The following is a 26,558-nucleotide window of genomic DNA, read 5'->3' as shown; positions in this document are numbered from 1 at the left end:
CTGAAGTGCTAGTATTTATAATGCTCTTTTTCATGACCTAATGGGCTCAGAATGAAGCCCGAAATTTTCTGTTGTCTGTCAGCTTCGCTAGGCGAGCTGGTAGCGAACGCGTAGCGAACGTTCGCTAGGCGAGCGTGTAGCGAACGTTCGCTAGGCGAGCGTGTAGCGAGCGCGTAGCGAACAGGCCAGTTTGGGCCATTTTTTGGATTGGACCATTCGTGAGCTGGGCCTTTGTTCCTTTAAGATCAGTGTCATAAAAATTAGTCGGAATGCCCTGCAAAATGTCTTAAAATATTAATGGGCAAATTTTGGGGTATGACACCTTGAATCTCGCCGTCTTCGAATCCTCCGTAGTAGCTATCTTTCCCGCTGCAATGTTTCTTTTCGTACGTCAAAAACTGTTCTCTCCTTTCCCTTCCAAGCCTTTTAATAGCTTCAGATGAATCTCCTCCAAGCAAAAGGTCCAAACTACCCTTAATGAGCATAATAGGTTCACAAAGCAAAAGTTTAGGTTTCCAAGCCGCGCCCAACAACACGGGTCGTGTGTGTACACACGGGTGCCCGTGTGTGCTCTCCAAAATGGGCATCTTCAAATCAAGCTACAGAGGCAACAACACGGGCCGTGTTCCTCCACACGGGTGCCCGTGTTAATGCACTGTTTTAAACAACACGGCCGTGTGTCACCACACGGGTGCCCGTGTTGATCTCTGTTTTTCTTCTCCCATTTTTCTTTGCCATACCAACAACACGGGCAGTATTGTAGCACACGGGTGCCCGTGTTAACCTGCTGTCTCTTCATATTTTTGCCTTTCTGAGTATCCATAACTTCACTATTAATGCTTTTAAACCTGTGCAATGGTCTGTAACAATAACACTACCAAACGAAGCGTAAAAGAGATCTTTTTGACATAAACTTGTAATCAAATGCAATGCGATACCAAACCAACAAAACATGATAAGTGACTCTGAAGCAACTATAAACAAACATAAATCTTACCAAAGTGATGAAAATATGTCGGATTAACGGTGGGAATTCAATGGAAATGGTGACCGATCACAACCCCAAACTTGTCTCTTTGCTTGTCCTCAAGTGATGTATTGAGTCCAAACAAAGGTCACCCACGAATTCATTTTCTACAATGCAACATAGTCTTTCACAATTTGTGTTATTCCGTTCCAATCAAGTTTTAGGTCTCTCCGACTCAGGCAATTTGCCACATTTCCACATCAGAAGCCTCGTCACCTACAAGCTTTTCACCCACTCACAACATCTCTCATGGTTAGGGGTGTACACTCACAGCACAGTATGCAATACCAAACTCTTAAATTTGAATACATTATAATGTCACGACAACAGCAGATTCCACACACTTTACGAGGTCTTTTTGGGTTGTAACGGGGCTTGGGTACGGTGGGATAAACAAAAAAATGGATAACAAAGGGTTTAGAACTCGACAGTCATGTTGTGTGATTTTTCTTTCTCTTTTTCTCGTGCATCACGTATACTCTGGGGGTTAATTTCACTCTTTTGACTCTTTTTCTACTCAAATTTTTCGAGCATTTTATAGGTGTTAGAGTCTTAAGTCTCGGCAAGTGCATTTTTTTCTTTTTCTTTTTTTTTTGGACATACACAATTCTTTTCTTTTTGTATGATCTCTTATTATGCACTTGCCCTATCTTTCTAGATTACTACCCCAAACTTAGCTTTATGCACATCTTGCAACTCACAACAATCATGCCGAGTGATGGAAGGAATGAATGATTAGTGGTTAACATGGGTTTATGATGAACAAAAGGCTATGGCTCAACGGGGTTCACGAAGGGAAACATACAGATAGGGATGGCTAGAAAGGCCCTGGCTAAACAAACAACTTGCCTCAGTGTGTGTTGTCATGCTGTGATGTGTCAAAAGGACATACGCAAAATCAGAGTGATAGAGTCATACCTGACTGAACTCTCATGCTGATATTCAATGTTTGGCTTTTTGTGATCTCACCATGTTGGTTAGCTTTGCAAGCTCTGAAGCCTCCCGTGTTATATGGTTTCTTTTCTGACTCGGTTCTTCCATACCGTTCTCTTGGTCCGGTGTCACCAAATTGTGTCCGACTTTATTTTCTCATGGTTGCATCAACTTCCGGGGTGCCTTATCAGCATAAGTTCGAGGGGTGTCTTTCATCCACTACCATTGATCCCGGGATTCGTCCAACCATTTCTCATCACTTTGTACACACAAGTAAACCACAAAAAAAACGAAAGCAAAAAACGATGAAGGAAAACATGAACAAAATGAAAACGAAATAAAACATGAAAGGAAAACCCCCCCACACCTGAACTAAACATTGACCTCAATGTTTAAATCCATATACAAAAGGGACTCACAGCGACTACTGTTGTTTTACTACACTTGTGTGGTTTCCTTCCATTTTGAGGTGTTTGTGACTTTGCCCTTCTAGTTCTCCTCCTCCCCTACAACAAAATTTTAGCACACACAAAGAAAAAGAAAAACGAACTAAATTAGAAATCAAACGCGTGGGTTGCCTCCCACGAAGCGCTTCGTTTAACGTCGCATGGCTCGACGGTTCATTTCCCTTATCATGGGGGGTATTTCAGGTTCAAAACCTTGTTGCACCTCTTGTCTACAACTCGGACGTTGTCTCTTTTATCAGTGTGGACTTCTTTGTGCCACGATTCCTTTTTAACCTTCCTTTCGGTGTTAGGAATCTTTCCGTTTCGGGTGGCCACTGGAAGTGGTGAGACTTTGATAGTATTCAATGTCCTGATTAAACCTACTTGATACTGAGATTTTGCATCTTCCTCCATCTCGTGGTCTTCAATAGCCTTCAATGTTATTTCCTTGTTGTGAACTTTCAAGGTTAACGTGCACTCATCCATGTCGAGCTTGCATCGACTCGTCTTCATGAAAGGTCGACCCAGAATGATAGGTGCCTCATTATCTTCAGGTATGTCTAGGATTACAAAATCGACTAGGAAAGTCAAGTCAGCTATTGTTACTAGCACATCTTCAGCCAGCCCATAAGCATCTTTTCTTGAGTGATCCGCAAACTTCAGATTGGTCTTTATATCACTGATATTTTTAATACCTAGCCCGTGATAGATCGATAATGGCATCAGATTCACACTAGCTCCAGAATCTATTAGTACCTTTTTGAAGGTTCTTTCTTTGATTGTGCATGGTACTGTGATGGTTCCTGGATCCTTTTGTTTGTTAGGAATGTTCTGCTCCAGGGAGTTTGCATTATATTGTTCCTTACCGGATACCTGTTCTTCAGTAGTTGGTTTCTTTTCAGCCATTACCTCTTCCACGAATTTCTTGTACATGGGCATCCTTTCAAGTGCTTCAAACAAAGCCATATGACCCTCAATCCTTTTAAACATTGTCATGAATTATTCCAAGTTTGACTCACTAGGTTCCTTCTTTGTCATTCTCTGAGGATAGGGCAACTTAATCATCAGTTTAGTTCCTTTGATAGTTTCTTCTTTAGTCGGCTCGCTTGGTGATGTAAGTTTTTTCTTTTTAGTCGCCTTTTTCTCTGTTGTCGTGACAGTATTAACATTCTCCTGACCTCTCGGATTTTGAACTGTTTCATTTGGTAGGGAACCTGGTGTTCGAGAACTTGCCAGTTGCTGGGCTATCTGCCCCAGCTGAACTTCGAGATTCTTTAGGGATGCGGCGGTGTGTTTCTGATTGTTTCTAGTCTCTTCTTCAAATTGTCCATTTTGAGCTGCCATCTTTTCAATTGCAATCTCCCAATCTGCCTTCTTTGGGACTTGTTGTTGCTGTTGTTGATATTGGTTTTGATATTGACCTTGTACCTGCTGTTGCACATTCCCGTTCTGATCCTTCCATGCAAAGTTGGGATGATTCTTCCACCCCGGGTTGTATGTGTTGGAGTAGGGATTGTTTTGTTTTAAAAACTTGATATCTTCTATTTGCTGTGGTGTTGCAAAACAATGAACAGTATTGTATGGTCCATTACAAGTGCCACACACATCGTTTGGTGCCTGTTGTACTTGAGCCACCTTCTGAGCACCTATGTTTAGTGCCTTCAACCTTTTCTCTACCTCTGCAGCAACTGCTTCTTCAATTTTCACCTGTTTGTTTGTTTCAAGCTTCAAATCAATAATTGCGGATTTGCTTGACACTCTATCATACAGCTCCAGATGCTCATTTGAGGCAATTGCTTCAATTATCTTCTTCATACCTGTGGCTGTTGCAAAGTTAGCTGAGCCACCAGCTGCTGAATCAAGGATTTGTCTTGTTTGAATTCGGACACCATTAACAAACATTTGCATCTGCTCGGTTTCATCCATGTTGTGAGTAGGACAAGCCACTAGGATTCTCTTGAATCTCTTATAGGCATCTCCTAGTGACTCACCCTCCTTCTGCTTGAAGTTTAGGATCTCATATCTTTTTCGCAGTGACACTGATGCAGGAAAATATTCATGCAAGAATGCTGTTTCCATCTCCTCCCATGTAGTGATACTGCCAGCAGGTAAGGAATAGAACCACTCTTCGGCATCATCTGCTAAAGTGAATGGGAACATACGAAGCCTTATTGCTTCTTCGTTATGTCCAGGCATTTTCAGCGTTGTGCTCATAGTTAAAAACCTTTGGAGATGCTTGTTGGCATCTTCGTTCACTCTTCCAGAAAATGACTGCCTTTCGAGTTGATTAATTATGCTGGGATGCAGCTGAAATTGGTCTACATTTACCGGTTGGTTTACAATTGTCAGACGACCACCCGGAGTGTTGTTTCCACCATAGTCACCGAGAAGTCTCTCTGGTGGTGGTGGTTCTGCAGGCATGGCCTCAGGAACTGTTTTCGTGTCTGAATCTGAATTCTCTGAGTGCACTGAAACAATTTCCTCCTCTACTTTCTCTGCTAATTCCAGTTTTTCTCGCTTAGCTTGTCTCAGTCTAGCGCGAAGAGTTCTTTCTGGATCTGCGTCAAAAGAAAAATTCGCTGAGGCCTTACCTCGCATAAACAAGTTAGACAAATATTAGAATTGAATAACAAGGTCGTCACAGATAAAATTTTGGTTGACGAGCAACAAAATTTCAATAGAATAAAAATTAAAATATGTATTTTGGCAATCCCCGGCAATGGCGCCAAAAACTTGATCGGAAAAATAGCAAGTGTACTATTTTTACCGATGTAGTAATAAGGAGTTTTATTTCCAAGTATCGATCTCAGGGATTGCGTAGGAAATACTTATTTTACTTCTGATTCTATTTGAACAAAAAGACAAGGGTTTGGTTGGGTTTGTGAATTTATAAAAGTAAACACAAAAAGATAGTAGAAATAATTGATTAATATAAAATATGCTAGGGTGAGTGGTTGATTTAACCAGTTATGAATTCAGTCAAGATTTCCTTAATACATATGAAACATTCAATTACCTATCCTCAGAATGTTCTTCCTTAAGTCCTTAAGGAAGAAACTATTAAACTACCAATTCTTACTCAAATGTCCATTCAATTAATCATTGGTTTTAATCATAAACAATATCAAGGTTTATGGTGATTTACAAAAGTTCCTAGTCCTAGGTGATACAATTATAAACCGAATTGTGTGAAAACCCTAACAATCACAGTCCTGTTATTGATAGTCATAGATCTAATTGTATATGTCCGATACAAAAGCATAAGCACATCACACAATTGAATTGAAATTCGTAACATAGTAAACAGAAAATCCATAGTTAGAATTCATAACATCAGATCAAATCAGGACCACCCCCTAGCATTGGGGGTTTAGCCTCTCATAGTATTCAAAGAAATCATAGTATAGAAATTAAACATTACAAAGAATTAGGAGATTTTGATCTTCAATGGGTGATGCCCTTGAATCTCGCCGTTTTCGAATCCTCCGTAGTAGCTATCTTTCCCGCTGCAATGTTTCTTTTCGTACGTCAAAAAGTGTTCTCTCCTTTCCCTTCCAAGCCTTTTAATAGCTTCAGATGAATCTCCTCCAAGCAAAAGGTCCAAACTACCCTTAATGAGCAGAATAGGTTCACAAAGCAAAAGTTTAGGTTTCCAAGCCGCGCCCAACAACACGGGCCGTGTGTGTACACACGGGTGCCCGTGTGTGCTCTCCAAAATGGGCATCTTCAAATCAAGCTACAGAGGCAACAACATGGGCCGTGTTCCTCAACACGGGTGCCCGTGTTAATGCATTGTTTTAAACAACACGGCCGTGTGTCACCACACGGGTGCCCGTGTTGATCTCTGTTTTTCTTCTCCCATTTTGCTTTGCCTGACCAACAACACGGGAAGTGTTGTAGCACACGGGTGCCCGTGTTGACCTGCTGTCTCTTCATATTTTTGCCTTTCTGAGTATCCATAACTTCACTATTAATGCTTTTAAACCTGTGCAATGGTCTGTAACAATAACACTACCAAACGAAGCGTAAAAGAGATCTTTTTGACATAAACTTGTAATCAAATGCAATACGATACCAAACCAATAAAACATGATAAATGACTCTGAAGCAACTATAAACAAACATAATCTTACCAAAGTGATGAAAATATGTCGGATTAACGGTGGGAATTCAATGGAAATGGTGACCGATCACCGATTTTGATGTTGTTTGAAGCGTTAGAAAGCCATAAATCAGATCTATAACATGATTGCGATTGGTGAGATATTTGAATATTATTCACTCGATAAATGTATTGGTTTATATGTTTGTTTGATGAATCATTGCATTGTTGTAATATCATGGTGTGATAATGATGTTGTTATGCCGATGATGTTATGATAATGATGCTAAGGTGTTTATGAGTTGCTTCTATTTGTTGATGTTATTGAAGTGGTAACATGAATTTATTGTTGCATGATGAATGATGCAATGCATAACTGGTGAGATGTGTATGTGGATCCTTTTGGTGAACCTTGTGGTGATAATACATGTTATTGAGAGTTATGCATCATGGTGTACAGGCTTCGGTCATGTTTAAGATGACTTGACACTTGTTTGGATTTGCCTTTATACCATTTTTTTATGAGCATGAATCCCAATAAATTTCCTATTTGTATGCAAAATAAACACTTGACTGGACTCAGGCGTATGTTGTAACTCCTTAATGACCCAAAGATATCCTATAAGTCTTTTGCATGACTTCCCCCTTTTGGCGTATTTACAGTCATGTCATCAATATACACCTTTAGGTTGTGTTCTATTTACTTAGAGAATATCGCGTGCATGAGCCTCTGATAGGTGACCCTAACTTTCTTGAGCCAAAATGCATAATGTTATTGTAATAATTACCATGGTTGACATGAACGCCGTCTTGGATTCATTTATGGAATCCATTTTAATATGGTTGTATCCTGAATAGGCGTCCACAAAACTCAGTGTCTTATAACCTAAATATCCATCAATCTGACGATTTATGTTAGGGAGGATACGAATCTTTAGGACATGAGGCATTGAGGTCGGTGAAATCAACATACATTCGCCATTTGTTCGATGCCTTCCTCACCAAACCATATTAGCCAAACATGAATGGTATTTGATATCTATTATGAAACCGATGTTTACCCACTTTTGAACTTCCTCATATACGATTGTTCTCCTTTCCATGCCAACTTTGTGTTTTCTCTAAGATATTAGCTTAATTGAAGGGTCTATGGTGAGACGATGACACACCACTATGGTATTTATGCCTGACATATCTGAGGGGCTCTAGAAGAGTAATTTGATATCCTTCCTTAGTGGGGCGATTAAATCTTCCTCTTCAAATTCATACAACAAGGTGCCCAACTTAGTGACATCCTGATGCATAGGCCCAACCTGAACCTTTTTTAAATCCTCGGTTGGGGTAAGCCTTTCAATTTCTTACCCTAATTTGGGGTTCTAGCTTGTTGTATCAACGTCATTCATTTTAAAATGAGGGATGACAAGCAGGGTAAGGGGTTACCTCGTTACTTTCAGGCTACTCAAGTTACATTCTTAGCAATCGCCTAATCTCCTATGACTGTATCCACACGCTTATTAGGTAATGGATACTTTAAGGTTAAATGGATGATTGAAAAGACCTCCCCTAATTGGTTGATATTAGGCCTTACTAGAATGATGTTGTAAGGGATGTGGCATATAATATGAGGTATTTTACTTATACGGTTCTTACATTCTCCCACGAACCAAATGTTCTTTCGAGGGAGTTATGGACTCTTTGGAAGATCCAATATTATGAGGGTCCATTTGGAGTTCCTAGAATGTGCTCTAAACACAAGATATTTACATAGCTATCGGGGTTGATTACCACTCATTTTACATCCAAGTTGGCATGCTGAATCATGATGACCACAAGACCGTTATTATGGGAGAGTACATCAACCACATCCTCTCTAAAAAAAGTGATTCTAGGCTCCCTAAGAACGCTGAGAGCTTTAGCAGATGTAATGTCTACTGTTAACACCTGTCGATTGTATCTTTTCCAGGAGGAGTTGGATTCTCCTCATCTAACGAATCCTCCATCGATGATGTTGGTGGTCTTCTTGGTACTTTTCTTGAACATCCTCGTGTAAAAAATGGTGAAAACAATTGTCAGTAGATAATATGTGTGTGTCCCATATTGGTTTTACTAAGGCCCTACGATGAACGCCAATTATACTCGTTAAAAGTACAAATGCTTGACAACCTCTAATGGATAAAAGTTGTCAGAGGCTTTAAGGTTGTTAGAAAATTGAGAGCTAGCTCACGTGAGGGGAAAAACTATTGTATCTTTGTATTTTTTAGTGTTATTAGTTATTGTTCACCCTATTTAGTATTGTGACATTTTCATATTTATAACCCCTAGGGGTTTGACAAGAGTGAACTAACACTACTACGGAAAGGACATTTAAATGGGATTAGGTGAAGTATATTACCATAGATAGAGGTTTGTGGTAAAGTAAGGTGTGGTAGTAAGTACACTATTTACTACCACATACTGAAACCTATGGTAAAAACTAGGGGTGGCAAACGGACATGCCCGCCCCGTTTAGGTCCGCCCCGCAAAAGCCCACAAAAAAACGGGGCGGGGCGGACACATTTGAGGGTTAGGGCCTAAATCCTTGGCCCGCCCCGCACAAAAGTGCGGGCAAAACGGGCATGCCCCGCGGGCCGAGTCCGTTTTGCCACCCCTAGTAAAAACATAATAACACTTTACATATCACCATTGTTTCTTATGATACCCGTAGTAAAAGGTAGAGGTCAGATGTTTGATTCCCAAGCCAATATTTTGTTTGTTTTCTCAACTTTTCACCACTGTTGTTCTTTCAAACCATAATGAAAGACTCAGTGCACAACTTTTCACTATAATTGTACCTTTCAACCGTGAGAATATGTTTATTTGAGTTTATTATAACATATGTCGAATGCTTAGTTCCCCAACTACTCACTAAATATATAACCTTTCAATCTCATATAGAAATTAATAATTTGACAAATTAAGTTATATTATAATAATAAGTTACAATAATTAATATATTTCTAGCTTTCTTCCATTCATTCTCCGTATCTCGCCCTTTGAGTATTGAAATTAGGATAAATGCTTCTGACTCTTCAACAATACTTTATTATCTACTAGTTCATTAAACCAATAAAGAAGGAAATGTTGATTGAAGAACTAAATTCTAACTCTTAAGGAGGGAGATATGTAGAATGCAACGAAGAATACTCGAAAAACATTGATGAATGTAAGTTATTTTCTAACATAACTTAATTTTGTATATTATAAATTTCTAATTCAATTAGAAATATTATTTAGTTAGTGATAGGTTGGTAAAACACTTAAACCACATTTGACATAATAAACTCATCTTATAGGACATGTTGGTTCAACATAGTGAAATCTGTAATGTACAAGATATATCATTAAAATAAACAAAATACAACATATAAATCACCATCAACAATATACCTTAAATAAAATATAACATATATCAACAAAAAATAAATCATCAACAACATACAACTTTTATCAACAACATACCTTAAATAACATATAACCTATATCAACAAACACAAAATCATCAAAAACATACAACTTTTATCAACAACAACACACCTTAAACAACATACAACATATATCAATAAAAATTAAATCATCAACAACATAACTTAAACAACATACAACATATATCAATAAACACAAAATCATCAACAACATATAACTTTTATCAACAACAACAAACCTTAAACAACATACAACATATATCAATAAATACTAAATCATCAACAACATATAACTTTTATCAACAACAACAACATACCTTAAAGAACATACAACATATATCAACAAACACAAAATCATTAATAACATACCTTAAACAACAGACAACATATATCAACAATAACATACAACTTTTATCAATAACAACGTACCTTAAACAACATAAAACATATATCAACAAAAACTAAATCTTAAACAACATACAACTTTTATCGACAAAAACATACCTTAAACAACATACAACATACAATATACAACAACATAAAATCTGGAAAAGTCTAACATACCTTAGATGTGAAGAGAAAGTGAAAAAAACGAGTTTTGTGTAACACCTTTCCTTAATTCATAAGAGATAAAGAAGATATGTTTAAGTTTTGCAAATAAGTGGTAGAGACCGTTCATGGCGTAAGGAAAAGTGTGAAAGGGTGTTAGGATTTCGTTTAGAGAGAGATAACTGTTCTGTCCTGAAAGAGAATATTTTTGCTTAAATATATGTTACACTTTTCACCATGGTTGCTTAAAAAGACTGTAATAAAATATAGATATTTTTCACAACGATTTCTACTTTAGACCATGATGAAATGTATTTTTATTTTTAATATAAATATAAAAATTATAAGTGACACATTCATATTGTAAACAAAAAAATAGAAACCGCTGGTGCTGGGAATAGAAGCCCGTAAGCCTTAATATATCACTACGATTATTCCTATGGACCATAGTGAAAACTCTTTTAGTAAAAAAAATAAAAAAAACATGTGCCTAAATAAGAGTTATTGGTTTAATAGTCGTGATAATAACATATTATATTAGGTGTATTTTATAGTAGTGTATGTCTCCTTAGAATATAACAACCTCCATAGAAATGAGTAGTTGATTCCCTAAAATCTAAGAGGTGTAGTTAAGTCCCACGATTTCCATGTAACAATTATTGACCCGATTACGCTCCACACACGATCGCGTATTAGTTCGGGCGATACATCCAGACAAGAGGCGATCGAAACAAACAAACCGCGATCGAACTAATAAAAGGGAGACTCATAAAGGACTAAGCGAATGCTACTCGCCCCACCTCTAGAGTCTCTCAATTATGACACTATATTAATAAATATATAACATTAACCCTGATATCTCAGCGTGCGTGGCCTATTATTTTTATTTTATTTTCCTCTATTTTACTTCATTTACTTTTCAATGGAAAGAGTGACATATATCATATATTAAAATGCTGGACACATACAACATTGGAGTTAAAATATATGATCTATTACATCGATGTATTTCTAAAAAAATATTAAAAAAATACTATCTGGAGTGAATATAAATATATATTTGTAATTTGCTACGAATATGAATCTCCGGATTAAGCAGAGAGAGTGTCAAAGAGATGAAATTGCTATCGCCTTCCGCAACCGCTACTTCTTCCCTCCCTTCTTCCGCTTTTCTCCCTTCTCACTCCAATGGTTTGTTTCACCTCACTCTCTCTCAATCTCTCTCTCAATCTCTCTTCCCCTTTCTCTGATTCTTCATTGTTTTGCAGGGTTCCAAAATCTGGGCTTTTCTTCAGCTACCTTCAAATTCTCTAAGAATAAGGTTTTTTACTTCTCCAACTCTTACATTACATCGCAATTTCATTCATTTCTATTTCATTTTGCTTTCTTCCATTCAACTCATGTTTTCATATCCCAACATAACTTTACAAGTTTACCTCTTCAATATTTCAGGGAAGATGCATTAGGAAAGCCGGGAGCACTAATATCACTGCAAAGTTTGAGCTGAAGCCACCGCCTTATCCGCTGGTAAGATCTAAATTTAGCCAATACAGGGCCGTCTCTCTGAGGCGTGCAAGGCCGACCACCGCACAAGGTCCAAAATTTGTCATGCTTAAACTATATTTAAATAAATAGGGTAAACTATATAATATTTGTTAGGTTAAATCAATGTTAAATATGACCTCTATTTGTTTTGTTATGGTTAAAATGCTAGCCTATCCGAATGATCAATTACATTGAATGATTAAACGAGATTCGTGTCGTTCTTGAAATTATATAAACACATGTCGTGCATGTGCTGTTATTTTTGCTTTCGGCTGATAATACATAATTAACCAATTTTTCCGTGATGAAAATTATCAGGATGCTACATAAGTTCCCTAGCTTTCATCCACAAGGACATGGTTGCATCTCCAATGACGGGGTATTGTCACAGTTTTTACACAAACACCTTAACGGTAACAAATAACTATTTTATCATTTTTTGCATTTTCAATTACATGAAGCCACATCACTAGCTTCTAGAAGAATCATAGAATGAAAATATTTCCAAATCTGTTTCTGATTTGCATATGTGTAGCCCTGTGGCCAATGAGAATGACAACTCATCATCCAATCAATTATGTATCATTCTGTTGTGCTCTTGACATCCGATTTCTTTCCATTTATGGAATTCTTGTTTGGAGCTGAGATTATACGGTTCTCCTTATAATCCAAATCCCATCTCAAAAGCGAAATGAAAACGACAAATTTTGTAATTTGAGTATAATTAACATACATGAGATACGCCAAAAAATAATGAAATAAATGGCTTAGTCGAGAAAGTGAGTCATAACTCATAAGCCTGTCAGATTCACCGCTCTCTTGGGAGAAGGATGGAGCATGAGCACAGTGCCGACATGAGGGAGAGGAACCAAAACAACAAAGCGCCACCACTTTCAGGTTTATGTCTCTGTCTATTTGATTTTCCTATTTCTGAATCTCATCATCGCAACGTCTTTATTAATGCTTTCTCTTAATTGATTTGATTCTGAATGTTGAGTTTGCTTGAGCTAGCACGACCTCTTGAACAACCAAAACCAAAAACAACCAAGCCTTATTCTACTAAATAGGATCGACTACATGTGTCAAATTCTGCCATAATGTTCTATCCAAGTCCTTTTGAACATTATGACAAAAACATTACCTAGTCTTCTAGATATTGAGATAGCTAGTTACTGACATTTTTGTTTTTGGCTTTCCTTATATTGGGATTGAGTTAGAAACTTTTACTTGATTTCGAAAATTTTGATAAATTTGAACAAGAAAAATGATAATTATCATGGGTGAACTTTCCCAAAACTTTATTTATTAAAATAAAACACACAAATGGTTGTTATATTAGATCTGTAAGATGCCCTCTCTCACGTAAGAGTCCTTTGGGAGCATATTCAACCACTACAAATCCCCAGCGTGGTTAAATGGTGGCCATGGCGGATTTTTTGTTAACCATCATATGCCCCTATGGCATATATATATGGTGAACTTTTGGCCTTCCACCGCCGACAACATTGCAACCAACTGAGTGATTATCTCACCCACTACAAATCCCATAGCTACCCTCCCTTAGATTGAAAATCCCCGGTACAACTTGCTACAGGAATATTGTTTAATTGACCTATGCCGATTGGAATAGGCTCAGACACTCCTGTCTTTTTCTATAAGAATCAACATGATTTTTATAGTTTCCTTTTCCAAATGAAATTCAACGAGATCCAAAGACACCATCTTCATCTATGAATTTTGTAGGTTCTTTTTCCAAATAGACCATATTTTCATCCATTGGATTTCAAGTACTAGAATTTGAATCAACTCAAAGTTTGATTGTATATGAATTTCTTATAGTCTTATAATTAGTGTTATCAAATATCGGCCATGGTGGATATTAGTGGCGGTTTTTGGGCTTGCCGCAATGGTAAATATCAGCAGATGTTGCGGATTTTTTCACCATATCATTGGCGGGATTTTGGCTCTCCACCATGGACCGTCATCTGCCCTCGACAACACTGCAATAATATTCACAATGTTTTTTCATAAATGCATTTTTATATTATATTCTGTCTACATGGTCTTTACATTATATATCTATTGTGTCCTCTCTTGCAAAAGTTCTTACGCACATACTCCCGCCATATCTTGTGCTAACAGTGAACTTTTGTTTAATAACAGACAGGGAAAGCAATGATCAAACTCTAGGCTATTTGACGAGCGAGATATTCAATAGAAATAGAAGTAGAGTCCATATTTCCACAAAATAAAACATACTAACAAGTGTATGAATATGAACAAAGAGAAATTAACATGCATAAGACAAATGCCACAATAATAAAAGAGAGATTTACCAAGACAACAGGTGCAAGAAAAAGAAAGATAAAAAAACTCATGTTGAGGGTAAAATAGTTGTAACTTCTATAAGAGGTTTTATAGAGAATCAGATCAACTTTGTTTCGGAAAAATGTCTTACATTTAGCTAGGCCGATAACTTAGTTCTTTTCATTCAATAACAATTGTTGTTTGTCTCCTTAACTTGGTACATTATCTATCTCTTTTTATAATGTAAAATGTAAAACTAACTTAAATATAAAGTTGAGTAAAACAACATAATCTCTTATGTAACAATAGTTTATATTATATTACAAGTGGTTTTATGATATTGCTGATAAAAAGTGTGATAAGTTACGCTGTTTTACAAAAAATCTAGAAGTGATAATGTACCAAACATGTGAGACGAACGATTTATCTCAATTTAATTGCATAGAACTGATCAAAACGTGACTGGCCTGACTCACTAGAAAAACGTGGCTGGCCTGACTCTCTATAAAAACCCCTTAAGACAATTTTTATCTCATAACTTAAGTTGTTCTTTATCTTCCCCTGTCTCACACCCCGTATCAATAAATCTCTCTTCGCCGACGCTTTCATCTTGTGCATGTTAAGTTCTCGCTGCTCCGATTCGTATCTGGGCTGGTATACTCTATCTTGTGAAATTGTGAACTGTAATTTAATTTATATTCCGTCATTGCATTGATTTAATTTGTTGGTAATTCAGATTGCTTGTGATCTTCTCCTTTTTAGTACTGAGATTAGTATCAGGGATTACCGAAGAAACACCAAGATCATCAACGATCGTAGTGCAGTAGGTTATTTATACACATCCTGCTGTTACGATATTCGTAAAAGACGTATCTTCATTCAAAGGAAGGAACAATACAAAAACGATGCAATTCGTAAAAAGCGCATCTTCAGTCCGAGGTATGGTCTATAAATTTTGCTATGTCATATATATGGATGTGATGTGATTTTATTCCCACTTTCAATTTACTTGTTTGATAAGGAAAACTTAGGGGTTTTGAATGAAGTCGCATTTTTGGATGAAAGTAATTATTGGTAAAAACAAAATCTAATGGAAATTAACATTTCATAATTGCAAATAAAGATTGAAAATTTACGAAACAAGCTTGTGTGAAGATTGAGTTTAGTAGTTCCTCTTAAATATGGGGTTTTGTTTGGTGTATTGGTGGTGCAAGAACTTGTGTTGGGGAGGAGAAGGCATGAAGATCCTCTCCATCTCTCAACTTAGGGAGAAGGATTGCCGGTTTAGTGGAAAATGAAATTATTCATTGTCCGGAAAGCATGGTCATTTAATGCGGCATAAATGGAATTTTTATTGTTAGTAAAGAACATCAGCATTCGTGGATGCTATTTTTATTTGTACGAAGGGCAGGTGTGATAAATGTGTTAACACAATAGTTTAGATATTTTGCTGTTTGATTTCAAATGATTTATCTATTCACAAATCTTGTATTATTGTAAAATTAAAGAAAAGGGCATCTTGTCCTTCTTGAATAGTGGAATATATCTTCCATCATTTTTGTATTATGGCGTATACGACAGGTAAGATACTTGTCATTTCTTATGCTGTTTGTTAAATACTTGTCATTTCTTATATGTTGAGGCATTTAAAGACAATAAAAATATCTCTGTTAAATGATATTTTAATTTGCAATTTTGATTTGAAGGCTCATCTAGTACATCTGCAAGTCTGACTGTAAGAGAGCAAGCGGATTCTCGGTCTGTCTATGTTGGAAATGTAAGATACTAATTTCTTTATACTGCCTCTGTTCATTTTATTTCTACTATATTGAAATGCTGGACATCAATTTGCATTTTATTTTATACGTCTGTGTATTGGTAAAATATAATTTGTGAAAAGTTTATCTTAGCTTCCTACAAGGAACATAACTTGTTGAGTACTCAATATGCTTGCTGATTGTTTTGTGCTAGCCTGCACTCCTTTTTTGTTGTTGTTGAACGGAAGTTGCAGTCCTTTAGTTGAAAGACTGCAGCCTATTAAAATAGAGAAGGAAACCATATTATCTAAGTATGACTCTTAGTTTTAGGTTATCGAGAAGCTTCAGATTTTACCATTTTGCTTCATACTCTGCATTGTATACCTTTTCTTCATACCCAAGAATTGGAGTCCTGCTTTTCCATAAATCTGATTTCCTTGCTTGTTGCATGAGTTGAAGGTGCCAAAACACATGTCAAGAAGGCACCAGAAGGGGTTTCCGAAACTTGCTTGTTGCACGAGCCGCGTGTCCTTAAGAGTTGAGTTCAGTAGTTTTACGTTCCATATTCTTCTGTTAGATACCTCGCTGAACAAATGCCCCTTTGGCTGCAGATTTTAGAAAGGAATTGAATGTTAGATTCTAAGGAAATGTGCTTCTTGGAGGGCTGAAATAAAGTCTAACTCTAAGTACTATTTATTGATTTATGTAGAATATACACATTAATCATTCATAAGTATATTTCTAATGGATTCTCTCATCTCGTGCCGTTTTAGAATTTGGGTTGGGAAACCTGATTATGTGTTCCAACCCAACAGACCTTGTGTATACTTTGATACCATCACTGAATTTGGGTTGAGTCTGACTCAATCTTATAAAATCAACTTGTTAGGTGAGGACTTAGGTGAGGACTTAGGTGAGGACTGCCTACCACATATAAATATATTCTCAGACCATATTTTATCCAATCTGAGACTGTACATACCAAAAAAATCATTAAAATGAAAAGTGATTGTAGCCACAAATTAATAGAAAGAGATGAATATCCTACCTGCTTGGCTAAGTGTCTAACTGTATCATACCTGTTCTACATTTTAGTGCTTTCTTTCAATTTAATCTTTGCATGTTCCTCTTGCTGCTTGCACAGGACCACGTACCTTGACAGTAGTGATGTCTTACTATCACATTTCTAATGCATGTTGAATTTCTTTTTATCGGAAATTGTAGTTTTGTTATAATTTTCTTTTTCAAATCCTACTGAATATTTTAACTTGTGATTCAGGTTGACTATGGATGTGCATCTGAAATTATTAAACAGCATTTTATGTCATGTGGAAAAGTAATTAGGGTAACAATTCCCGCAAATGAATTTGGTCTACCCAAAGGATGCGCATATGTTGAGTTTGACAACATTGATGCTGTTCCCAAGGCACTGTTACTCAACGAGTCCGAGCTTCATGGTCGGAAAATTAAGGTCTGTATCAGACAATCTGCATAAATGGATTTAGTCTCTCTCTCCCTTAGTTTTACACTAGTATTACATAGTTAAAATCTGGTTGTACTTCAGGTCTGTGCTAAGCGGACAAACATTCCCGGAATGAAGAAAATTCGTGGGAGAAGCACCTATGTTTTAAGGTCCAGGAGGCCATCTGCAGTGTATTGCAGACCTGGTTATGGGTAAGCAAATACCATAAACTTTAAAAACTTGGATTTGGATGAGTGTAAGTGAAAACATTTTCTAAAATCAAACAGTATTTTATTTCAACCTTCAAAAGTTTATGTCAATTTGAAACCATATATGCATCTGTTCTGTGATTAGTCATTCCTTCTCTGACAATATATTTCTGCAATCTTCACTTCCATTCATGATCTGTAATGACTAAATCATTTTGATTTGCAGAAGCGCTCCAAGGTTTGGACGTTCCATGCGATACAGACCATACTAGTGGTCAGCTGAGTTTAATGGTGATCGATGAGAAAAAGAGGACAATGCATTCTATTTTCCATTTAATCTCCATTTCTAAGGGAATGAACATGTGTTTTAATTTGCATACTCTTGGCTAAAGTATTTACTGTACTGGTATATACCTTATGTTTTCTGTAAGGCTATATTATTGTGTTAGACAAGTGCGAGTTTGTTAAAATTGGTTTTAGATTAATTTATTTTTATAGCTAAAATTGGTTTTAGATTAATTTATTTTTATAGCATTGATTTAGTTAAAATAGAATTTACAGTGAAGCTATTTACTGTACTGGTACATACCTCATCTCTAATCAAAGTGGCCCGACGTCGGGGGAGGGTAACTGCAAACACTCTAACGCCTAAATTATAAACTATCAGAGGTAAGAGGTTTTTTTAGGTTAGAAAGTGTGTAACTTGATTTGACGTTTATAGTCGAGTCCTAAGGATTTGAGACTCATTCTGTCCATATTTGGTATTGGGTTTGGATTTCCCTATATAAAAGTGTGAGTTCAAGTTCCCTGGCACTTCACTCTATTTTGATTTTTGGTTGGATTTTTTCAAATATTTTTTGGTTAGACTAACTCAAGTCTTGCTCACGACATTTCAGTGCTGATATCTTTTGTGAGTTTCTTCCTTCTGTTCTATCAGTGTTTTGGTATCATGGGTAGTTTCTTTTTGTATGTTGATCATGGCGTAGTCCTTCACTTGTGGTGGCAATATCCCTTGTCTATGATTGTGATGTTTTCATGTATTTATGGTGATAGTGTTTTCCATTTACGATGGTGTTGGTACCCCTTTTCACTTCGATTTACATTCTCGATGTCTCGATACTCTTGCGCAAAAACTAATGGGGTAACATATAAGTTGGTGAGGAAGTGTTTTTGTTTTAATTTGCATCTCTTTGGTGGACTCGTTATTCCTGCTTAGTTAACATTTCTGGAGGATTGCGTCCAATCGTATTTATCTTGGTTGTTATTATTTATATTGCGATCCTAATGTCATGCAAAATTCTGGAGGATTGCGTCCAATCGTATTTATCTTGGTTGTTATTATTTATATTGCGATCCTGATGTCATGCAAAATTTTGATTCTGAGAAGAACTTTAGGAAGCCTGGAGAATAGTCTATGATACTACCCATATTGATGATGTGGTCGGTATCCCTTATCTCAGTTTCTCATATATGATGTTCCTTTATATAAGATTATGGTCTTCGCATGTCTTTCACTTCTTTTGAAATCATTTGATTTTGATGATATGGTTTGTGGTCGGTACCCCTTATGTCAGTTTCTCATATATGATGTTATTTTATATGAGATTATGGTCTTCGATTGTCTTTCACCTCTTCCGAAATTATTTAATTTCTAATTTGACGCTGGCTCTTTTGATGATCTATCCTCCTTTCTGGACCCATAGTCGAGATATTTAACACTTATGTATTTATAACAATGTAAAATTCAATGCTTGCGTATTTTGTACCTTGTACCGTGTTTCCATGACTTGGTTATTTTTGTACCCCTCTCTCTCTCAATCAATAGGAAACTTTCATCCAAAGAAAACTTCCATCAAAACTCAAAGATCCAAGGCGATTTACCATTGACAAGTTAAAGATAGGGCTTACACTTTGTGATTTAGGGATAAATATCAACTTGATATCTCTTTCCATGATGAAGAAGCTTCTCTCTCTCACAATAGGAAACTTTCATCCAAAGGAAGCTTCCATCAAAACTCAAAGATCCAGGGCGATTTACCATTGACAAGTTAAAGATAGGACATACACTTTGTGATTTAGGGATAAGTATTAATTTGACACCACTTTCCATGATGAAGAAGCTTAATTGTGGTAAAGTTAAGCCAACTTAGACGACACTCACATCAACATATCGATCAATTACTTATCCTTTTGATGCGTTTGAAGATGAGTTAGTTAAAATGGATGATTTGATATTTTCAACTAATTTTATTATTCTAAACATGGATAAAGATGCAAAAATACCTCCAATTCTTAAAAGACATTTTTTTGCAACAGAACGAGCTTTGGGTAATGTGGAGTTAGGTGAATTTATACTTAGATTTTAAGATGATAGATGATAAAGTAATTTTTAATGTATATAAGGTAATGCATCATCATAAGGAAAACCTCTATGTTATTGTGTTGATATAGCTAGAGATTAAATGAATGAAGTTTCTTAAAGTAAGCCGTCCTTGCTATCTATTAAGTACGTTATGATGAATTCTATCCACTCGGTTGAGGAAAAACAATATAAAAAAGTCAAGAAAAATGTGAGTCGATTAGAAACATCTCAGGTGGAGAAGATACAAAGAAAAAGTAAGGACTTGAGTGATCATAAACCAAATGTCCTAGCATTAAAAGAAGCTAAAAAATCTAATAATCACATGTCAAAATTAACACTCTTAATAGTGTTTTTAATTTAATTTAATTTTATTTTTATAAAGTATGAATTAAATCTATAATGGAGTGATACAAGTGAAAAATAGCAACGGTTGGAAAAATATTTGGCGGGTGAAGGAACCGACACTATTCACAAATCTTTCTCTCTTCATCACTCTTCTTCTGCAACTTTTCTTTGATTCGGAATGAACAGGTAACCACCTATCTCCAAATTAGGGTTTCAATATTACTCTTTATCGTCAAAATATCCATTCATGATTTGAATTTGTGGCTAAATCTATAATAGATTTCATACCAACGGTTCAAACTAGTTTCTTTCTTTCAACAATTCTTGAAATCACACACACACAATGTGGAATCTTGATTGCGATTGGTACTCTCCAAAAAGCCTACTCAGCACTCCCACCATTTATGATTTTCCAGTATCATTACTACTCCTATACTACTGATTTTCATTATCACCATTTTCATCTTCTTTATCATTCTCATTTCTCTTTCTTTGTTTTTCTACAGGGCGATCGCTTTATACCCAACAGAAGTTTGATGAACCTTCATCAAGCCAACAGTTTGCTCACCAACATCACCAAAAAAATTCAAAACCCTAATTTCAATGTATGTTTATTTCTAAATTTGGCGAATTTTCAATGTCTTTGAGTAAATTCTTGTTCAAATCATCTGGGTTGAATACTTTCTTATTTCTGGTTTGAATATATTATTATATGACAGGAAGCGTATAGACAGAAACTGGATGATAAACTGAATCTTGATTCCGAAGGAAAACCATTTCGGATGTTAGTTTTTAGAGGAAGTCCAAAATCAAGTCAAAAATCTATTCGTCATATTGATCAGATGCGAGAAGAGGATTCTGAAGCACTTCAAAACAATGGCAATCAACGTATCCGTCGAAGGCTGCCTAAGGTTTTGTTCATGTCAATGTACTTTTATAGAGTTTCACTTTCAATATAATTACAATTTAATCCGTTTGTTAAATGACTTTAGGGTGATAGAATACGTATCTGTCGAACCAAAATACGCCTCTACTTATCATTAGGGTGTGCGTTCCACGTTTTAAAACCATTTCAGAATTGAATAGATTGTCATTAGGTGCAAATTAACAGTTAAATTTTTTGGTGGAAACTAGTAGATGGTGAGATATGAATTCAGAATCTAGTTTCTTGTAAAGACTAATTGCACCAACTTTTATTAATTTGGAATACTGGTTTCCTATATGTGCACATGATCTCAGTCTGCTACTAAGTAAAATTTTGTTTTTCCATAATAACTGGAAATTGGGTTTCTTTGAGGAAGAAGGCTGAAATTGATGTAATGTGATTTTACTTTGTTTTGAGATCATTCATGCTTATATTATTTTCAGGTAAAACATAACATATCTAAATATTCACATTCCTTAAAAAGGACAATGAGCAAGTGTTTTAAACTTCGAATGACTAATTGTATAAAACAAAAGGAAAAATAAGTTTGGCTTGTATTTTCCTAATCTCGTGCTGTACTCTGATTGGATAAATTGAATAAATGTGCTTGCAGAAGGAATCAAGGGTATTGGATGCACCAAAAATAAAAAATGATTACTACACAAACACTATGGATTGGGGGAAAAACAACATTCTAGCTGTTGCCTTGGGAACAGAAATGTACTTATGGAACTCAGTTACTACTGATGTATCTTTGTTGTTTAAAGCCACTGGCAATAACTATCCAACAAGTGTTTCCTGGTCAGAGGATGCAAAATATGTGGCCACAGGATTTGTGCACTCTCAACTTCAAGTCTGGGATGCTGAGACTTCCAAACCAGTACGAAATCTACAAGGTCATAGTCAAAGGATATCAACTCTAGCATGGAATAACCATGTTTTAACTTCCGGAAGCCATGACAGAACTATAATCAACCATGATGGTAATTAGATTTAGATCTTCTTCTCTTTTAAGTTTTTTAGATGTATTATGTATGTATGCAGAAAGCTTTTGTTAAAATGCTACAACATAACATCTTGATGTTCTTGTATGCAGTAAGAGCAAGAAGAAATGAGGTTTCCGGGGTAAAAGCACACAGAGCAGAAGTTTGCGGTTTAAAATGGTCGAAAAGGGGCAATTTATTGGCAAGTGGTGGTAATGAAAATCACATCTATGTATGGGAGTTAAATAAAATGAACTCGTCAAACTTCTTGCATTGTTTTAAAGACCATAGTGCTGCGGTGAAAGCTCTTGCTTGGTGCCCTTATGATCCAGCTGTGCTTGCTTCTGGAGGCGGCACAGACGATAGATGTATTAAGTTGTGGAATGTACAAAAGGGAACCAACATTTGCAGCATAGATACCAAAGCTCAGGTTTGTGGATTACAATGGAATAGACATCACAAAGAGATATTAAGTGGCCATGGCTTTGGTACAAGTTCAGAACACAACCAACTGTGCTTGTGGCAGTATCCTTCTATGACTAAAGTTGGAGGCTTGGACCCTCATACTTCCAGAGTCCTTCATCTATCTCAGGTATGCTACAAGTGAACCATTCATTTAGAAACAGCATCTTATAATAGTGCTTGGGATTATTTTCAACAAAACCATTTAAATATTATCAAGGTGATTATTTCAAGTTACACAATTGCTCTTATGTCTTGCAGAGTCCAGATGGATTAACAGTGGTTTCAGCAGGGGGAGACGAGACTCTTCGGTTTTGGGATGTTTTTGGACCACCGGTTACTGATACAAGAGAGACTTCGGTTTTAGATAACCTTTTGTCCATGAAGATATCACCAATAAGATGATAGAAACATAACAATTTTGTTTACTTAGGGTAGTATCCTTGTGTGTAAAAAATAGTTATGTGCACACTGATCTAACTAAGGCAGTGTAAGAAAAAAGAGCTTTTGCAATGCAATTTTGTCTGACAGAAGAATATTGAGATAGATGTTACTGTCTTACATATATCAATTATAAATTGTCCATAAAGATATAAGTAACATTAACATTAGTTTTTCATTCAATACCAATACCAAATTAACCGTTAGAAAATAATTAATATACAGTTAAATGGTATCCTTTTATTGTCAAAAATAAAAAGAAATTGGACATTAAATTTTCTCTAATAACATCAGTCTTAATATTATTTTACAGAAGATTATCCCGTTATTAAATCCTGGTGATAAGACTTCATATCATTTATGCATGTATGAAGCGTTAATTTAGAATAATGGCAGCAAAATTAGCAGCTAGAAGCCACTGAACCGGTATACATACAAACCTAACTGGTACATAATATAAGCCATTTTGAACTCTACTCTAGACCCCCCAAAAAAACTCATTATGTATTCTAGTCCGTATCACTATCCGCAAATATCTCAGGAGTAGGCTCAGCTTCATCGGTTGTTGATTTCTCTTCTTCCTCTCTTCTTTTCTCCTCCTCCTCTCTCTCCCTCTCTGCAATTATGGCCTTAGCTTTCTCAAGTCTAGAGCTGACTGCTTCCCAAGACACAAGCTTATCCATGAACACTGATATATAATCAGGGCGCCGGTTCTGCAAATAACAGCAAAGTCTTAGTTATATTTATTAAGTGTTAATTCAACAGAACTCTCAAAATATAGTGATCACTGTACAGTGCTGTGAACTACATCTCACCTGATAGTCAAGATAGTAAGCATGCTGTATAAAAGTGAAATGCACATATCACAAAGTCAGTAATTTAGTATTGATGAAATAGTATTTTTTAAAGTCATTGAATCATAACAGAAAAGTTTGATTAATATACCTCCCATACATCAATGGTAAGGAGTGGCTGCAAGAAATCAAAATAAAATCTCATTAGATAGTGATTCATTAGAACAAATTACTACAGTAATATTTATCTGAGTGAATCGAGATAATTCATAATGAATCAAGATTCAAAATGAGATTCATATTTAGAATAGATACACACTAGAGAGTAGTATCGTTTGAGTTCATTTTTGTATCCAATTGAGATACGTCTACTTCTGATATGTATCGTGAAATACTCATAACCATTCTATCCTACCACAGCACCTGTGTTTCTAAATATTTTTAAAAGTAATAATGATGGTGAATAGTATAACAATAATATAACTAGTTCTTACTACTTACATGATGATGGTTCCAAACAAGGGGGTTCACAGCATTAGGACTCTTCAGCACAACGAGTTTTTTATCCTCCTCAGTTGCAAGAGGATTTACTGCATTTCCAACATCAAGTCTACTTTCTTTATCTGTATTTAATAAGCGACAAAAGAAAAAGAGAAAAAACGGAAAAAACCGCTTGCTAAGTTAGATATACCAAGAACGAAACGAATCCTAGAAACGAGTATAAGGTACGAAGGGTAATTTACTCACATGCAAGCCATGCCCAGCCTGAACCAAATTGCGTTGCAGCAGCAAGCTTGAACTGCTCAACAAATTTTTCAAATGAACCAAAGTCTCTTTCAATCAGTTTTAGAAGTTCCCCCGATGGCTTTCCGCCACCACCAGGTTTCATGGACTCCCAAAAGAAATCATGGTTCCATACCTGAAATAGATTGATCAAGATTACAAAACCCGTGGTTCAGAAACATGAATTAGACTTCATTATGGTTATAGGTATATATGCATGCCTGTGCTGCATTGTTGAAAGCCGGAAGAATGTCGCCATTATTGTACGCTATAACTATAGTTTCCTCTAGTGACTTCCCATCTAGATCAGTTTCATCAATTTGCTTGTTCAAGTTATCTACATAAGCTCTGTGGTGCTTTCCCCAATGGTACTCAAATGTATCCCGGCTCATAATTGGCTCCAAAGCATCCTGATAATTTTCATTGCGGAAATATTGGTTAATCATGTATTATCAGCCGAAAGCAAAAATAACAGCACGTGCACGACATGTGTTGATATAATTTCAAGAACGACTCGAATCTCGTTTAATCATTCAATGTAATTGATCATTCTGATACCCTAGCAGTTTAACCATGACAAAACAAATAGAGGTCATATTTAACCGTAATTTAACCTAACAAATATAATATGAGCCCTATTTATTTATATATAGTTTAAGCATGACAAATTTTAGACCTTGTGCGGTGGTCGGCCTTGCAGGCCTCAGAGACGGCCCTGTATTGGCTAAATTTAGATCTTACCAGGGGATAAGGCGGTGGTTTCAGCTCAAACTTTGCAGTGATATTAGTGCTCCCGGCTTTCCTAATGCATCTTCCCTGAAATATTGAAGAGGTAAACTTGTAAGTTATGTTGGGATATGAAAACATGAGTTGAATGGAAGAAAGCAAAATGGAATAGAAATGAATGAAATTGAGATGTAATGTACGAATTGGAGAAGTAAAAAACCTTATTCTTAGAGAATTTGAAGGTAGCTGAAGAAAAGCCCAGATTTTGGAACCCTGCAAAACAATGAAGAATCAGAGAAAGGGGAAGAGAGGAGAGAGAGAGATTGAGAGAGAGAGAGAGAGGTGAAACAAACCATTGGAGTGAGAGGGGAGAAAAGCGGAAGAAGGGAGGGAAGAAGTAGCGGTTGCGGAAGGCGATAGCAATTTCATCTCTTTGACACTCTCTCTGCTTATGCTTGTACTAAGGAGTTAGGAGATTCAAAGTATTTGGGCTCTTAATATATTTGACCTGCCTCACTTCAAATCAAACATATCTATAAACGAGGTACACCAATATTTTTGTATTCATTATGTATTCTATATATTCTTAGCTGAGTCATTTTCATTTTGATAAAAATTAATTCGGAGATTCATATTCGTATTAAATTACAAATATATATTTTTATATTCACTCCAGAGAGTAATTTTTTAATATTTTTTTAGAAATACATCGATGTAATAGACTATGTATTTTAAATGCAATGTTGTATGTGTCTATGTAAGAATGACATCTTGTTTATACTTACTTGCACAAGACACATAATACGACGACATGCAGACAACACATCAACAACATGATTTGTCATAGTCTGTCTCTCCTCTAATATCTTATAATAAGTTAGCTAGGTGAATAATTTGGAGCATCCAGTACCATATAAGGATGTGACACTATGTAATATC

At 36.1% G+C, this 26,558-nt stretch overlaps 3 protein-coding genes across 14 annotated transcripts; 2 read left to right on the top strand and 1 right to left on the bottom strand.

The window, feature by feature from the left end:
• Positions 1-11,567: 11,567 nt before the first annotated feature.
• LOC127092195 (polyadenylate-binding protein 1) lies at positions 11,568-18,387 on the top strand. Of its 10 annotated transcripts, none has more exons than XM_051031025.1 (10): positions 11,568-11,709; positions 11,787-11,839; positions 11,971-12,045; positions 12,382-12,442; positions 12,870-12,960; positions 15,133-15,309; positions 16,077-16,147; positions 17,407-17,598; positions 17,692-17,801; positions 18,025-18,283. In XM_051031025.1, the coding sequence occupies exons 6-10, from the start codon at positions 15,276-15,278 to the stop codon at positions 18,068-18,070; spliced, it is 453 nt and encodes a 150-aa protein (XP_050886982.1). In that variant the 5' UTR covers positions 11,568-11,709; positions 11,787-11,839; positions 11,971-12,045; positions 12,382-12,442; positions 12,870-12,960; positions 15,133-15,275; the 3' UTR covers positions 18,071-18,283. The 10 variants fall into 10 exon arrangements, 9 of the variants coding, with proteins under 9 accessions (XP_050886982.1, XP_050886984.1, XP_050886986.1 ...); XM_051031027.1 differs by having other exon boundaries at positions 15,107-15,309; XM_051031029.1 differs by having other exon boundaries at positions 12,382-12,476.
• Positions 18,388-20,547: 2,160 nt separating this feature from the next.
• LOC127092655 (uncharacterized) lies at positions 20,548-23,433 on the top strand. Of its 3 annotated transcripts, none has more exons than XM_051031542.1 (7): positions 20,574-20,691; positions 20,785-20,920; positions 21,012-21,110; positions 21,225-21,416; positions 22,044-22,413; positions 22,527-23,005; positions 23,137-23,433. In XM_051031542.1, exons 2-7 carry the CDS (start codon positions 20,849-20,851, stop codon positions 23,278-23,280), a joined length of 1,356 nt encoding a protein of 451 aa, XP_050887499.1. In that variant the 5' UTR covers positions 20,574-20,691; positions 20,785-20,848; the 3' UTR covers positions 23,281-23,433. The 3 variants fall into 3 exon arrangements, with proteins under 3 accessions (XP_050887500.1, XP_050887499.1, XP_050887501.1); XM_051031544.1 differs by having other exon boundaries at positions 20,627-20,691; positions 20,785-20,871; XM_051031543.1 differs by lacking the exon at positions 20,785-20,920 and having other exon boundaries at positions 20,548-20,691.
• A 146-nt stretch (positions 23,434-23,579) lies between these two features.
• LOC127093280 (superoxide dismutase [Fe], chloroplastic) lies at positions 23,580-26,146 on the bottom strand. Its single transcript, XM_051032191.1, has 9 exons — positions 25,973-26,146; positions 25,840-25,892; positions 25,635-25,709; positions 25,115-25,303; positions 24,858-25,029; positions 24,612-24,733; positions 24,262-24,288; positions 24,132-24,155; positions 23,580-24,029 (listed from the first exon to the last, which is right to left on the bottom strand). The coding sequence occupies exons 1-9, from the start codon at positions 26,046-26,048 to the stop codon at positions 23,826-23,828; spliced, it is 942 nt and encodes a 313-aa protein (XP_050888148.1). The 5' UTR covers positions 26,049-26,146; the 3' UTR covers positions 23,580-23,825.
• Between the last annotated feature and the right edge of the window lie 412 nt (positions 26,147-26,558).

The sequence above is a fragment of the Lathyrus oleraceus genome, chromosome 6, assembly GCF_024323335.1.
Source record: "Lathyrus oleraceus cultivar Zhongwan6 chromosome 6, CAAS_Psat_ZW6_1.0, whole genome shotgun sequence".
Taxonomy (NCBI): Eukaryota; Viridiplantae; Streptophyta; class Magnoliopsida; order Fabales; family Fabaceae; genus Lathyrus; species Lathyrus oleraceus.
This window is presented reverse-complemented; position numbering and strand designations above follow the sequence as displayed.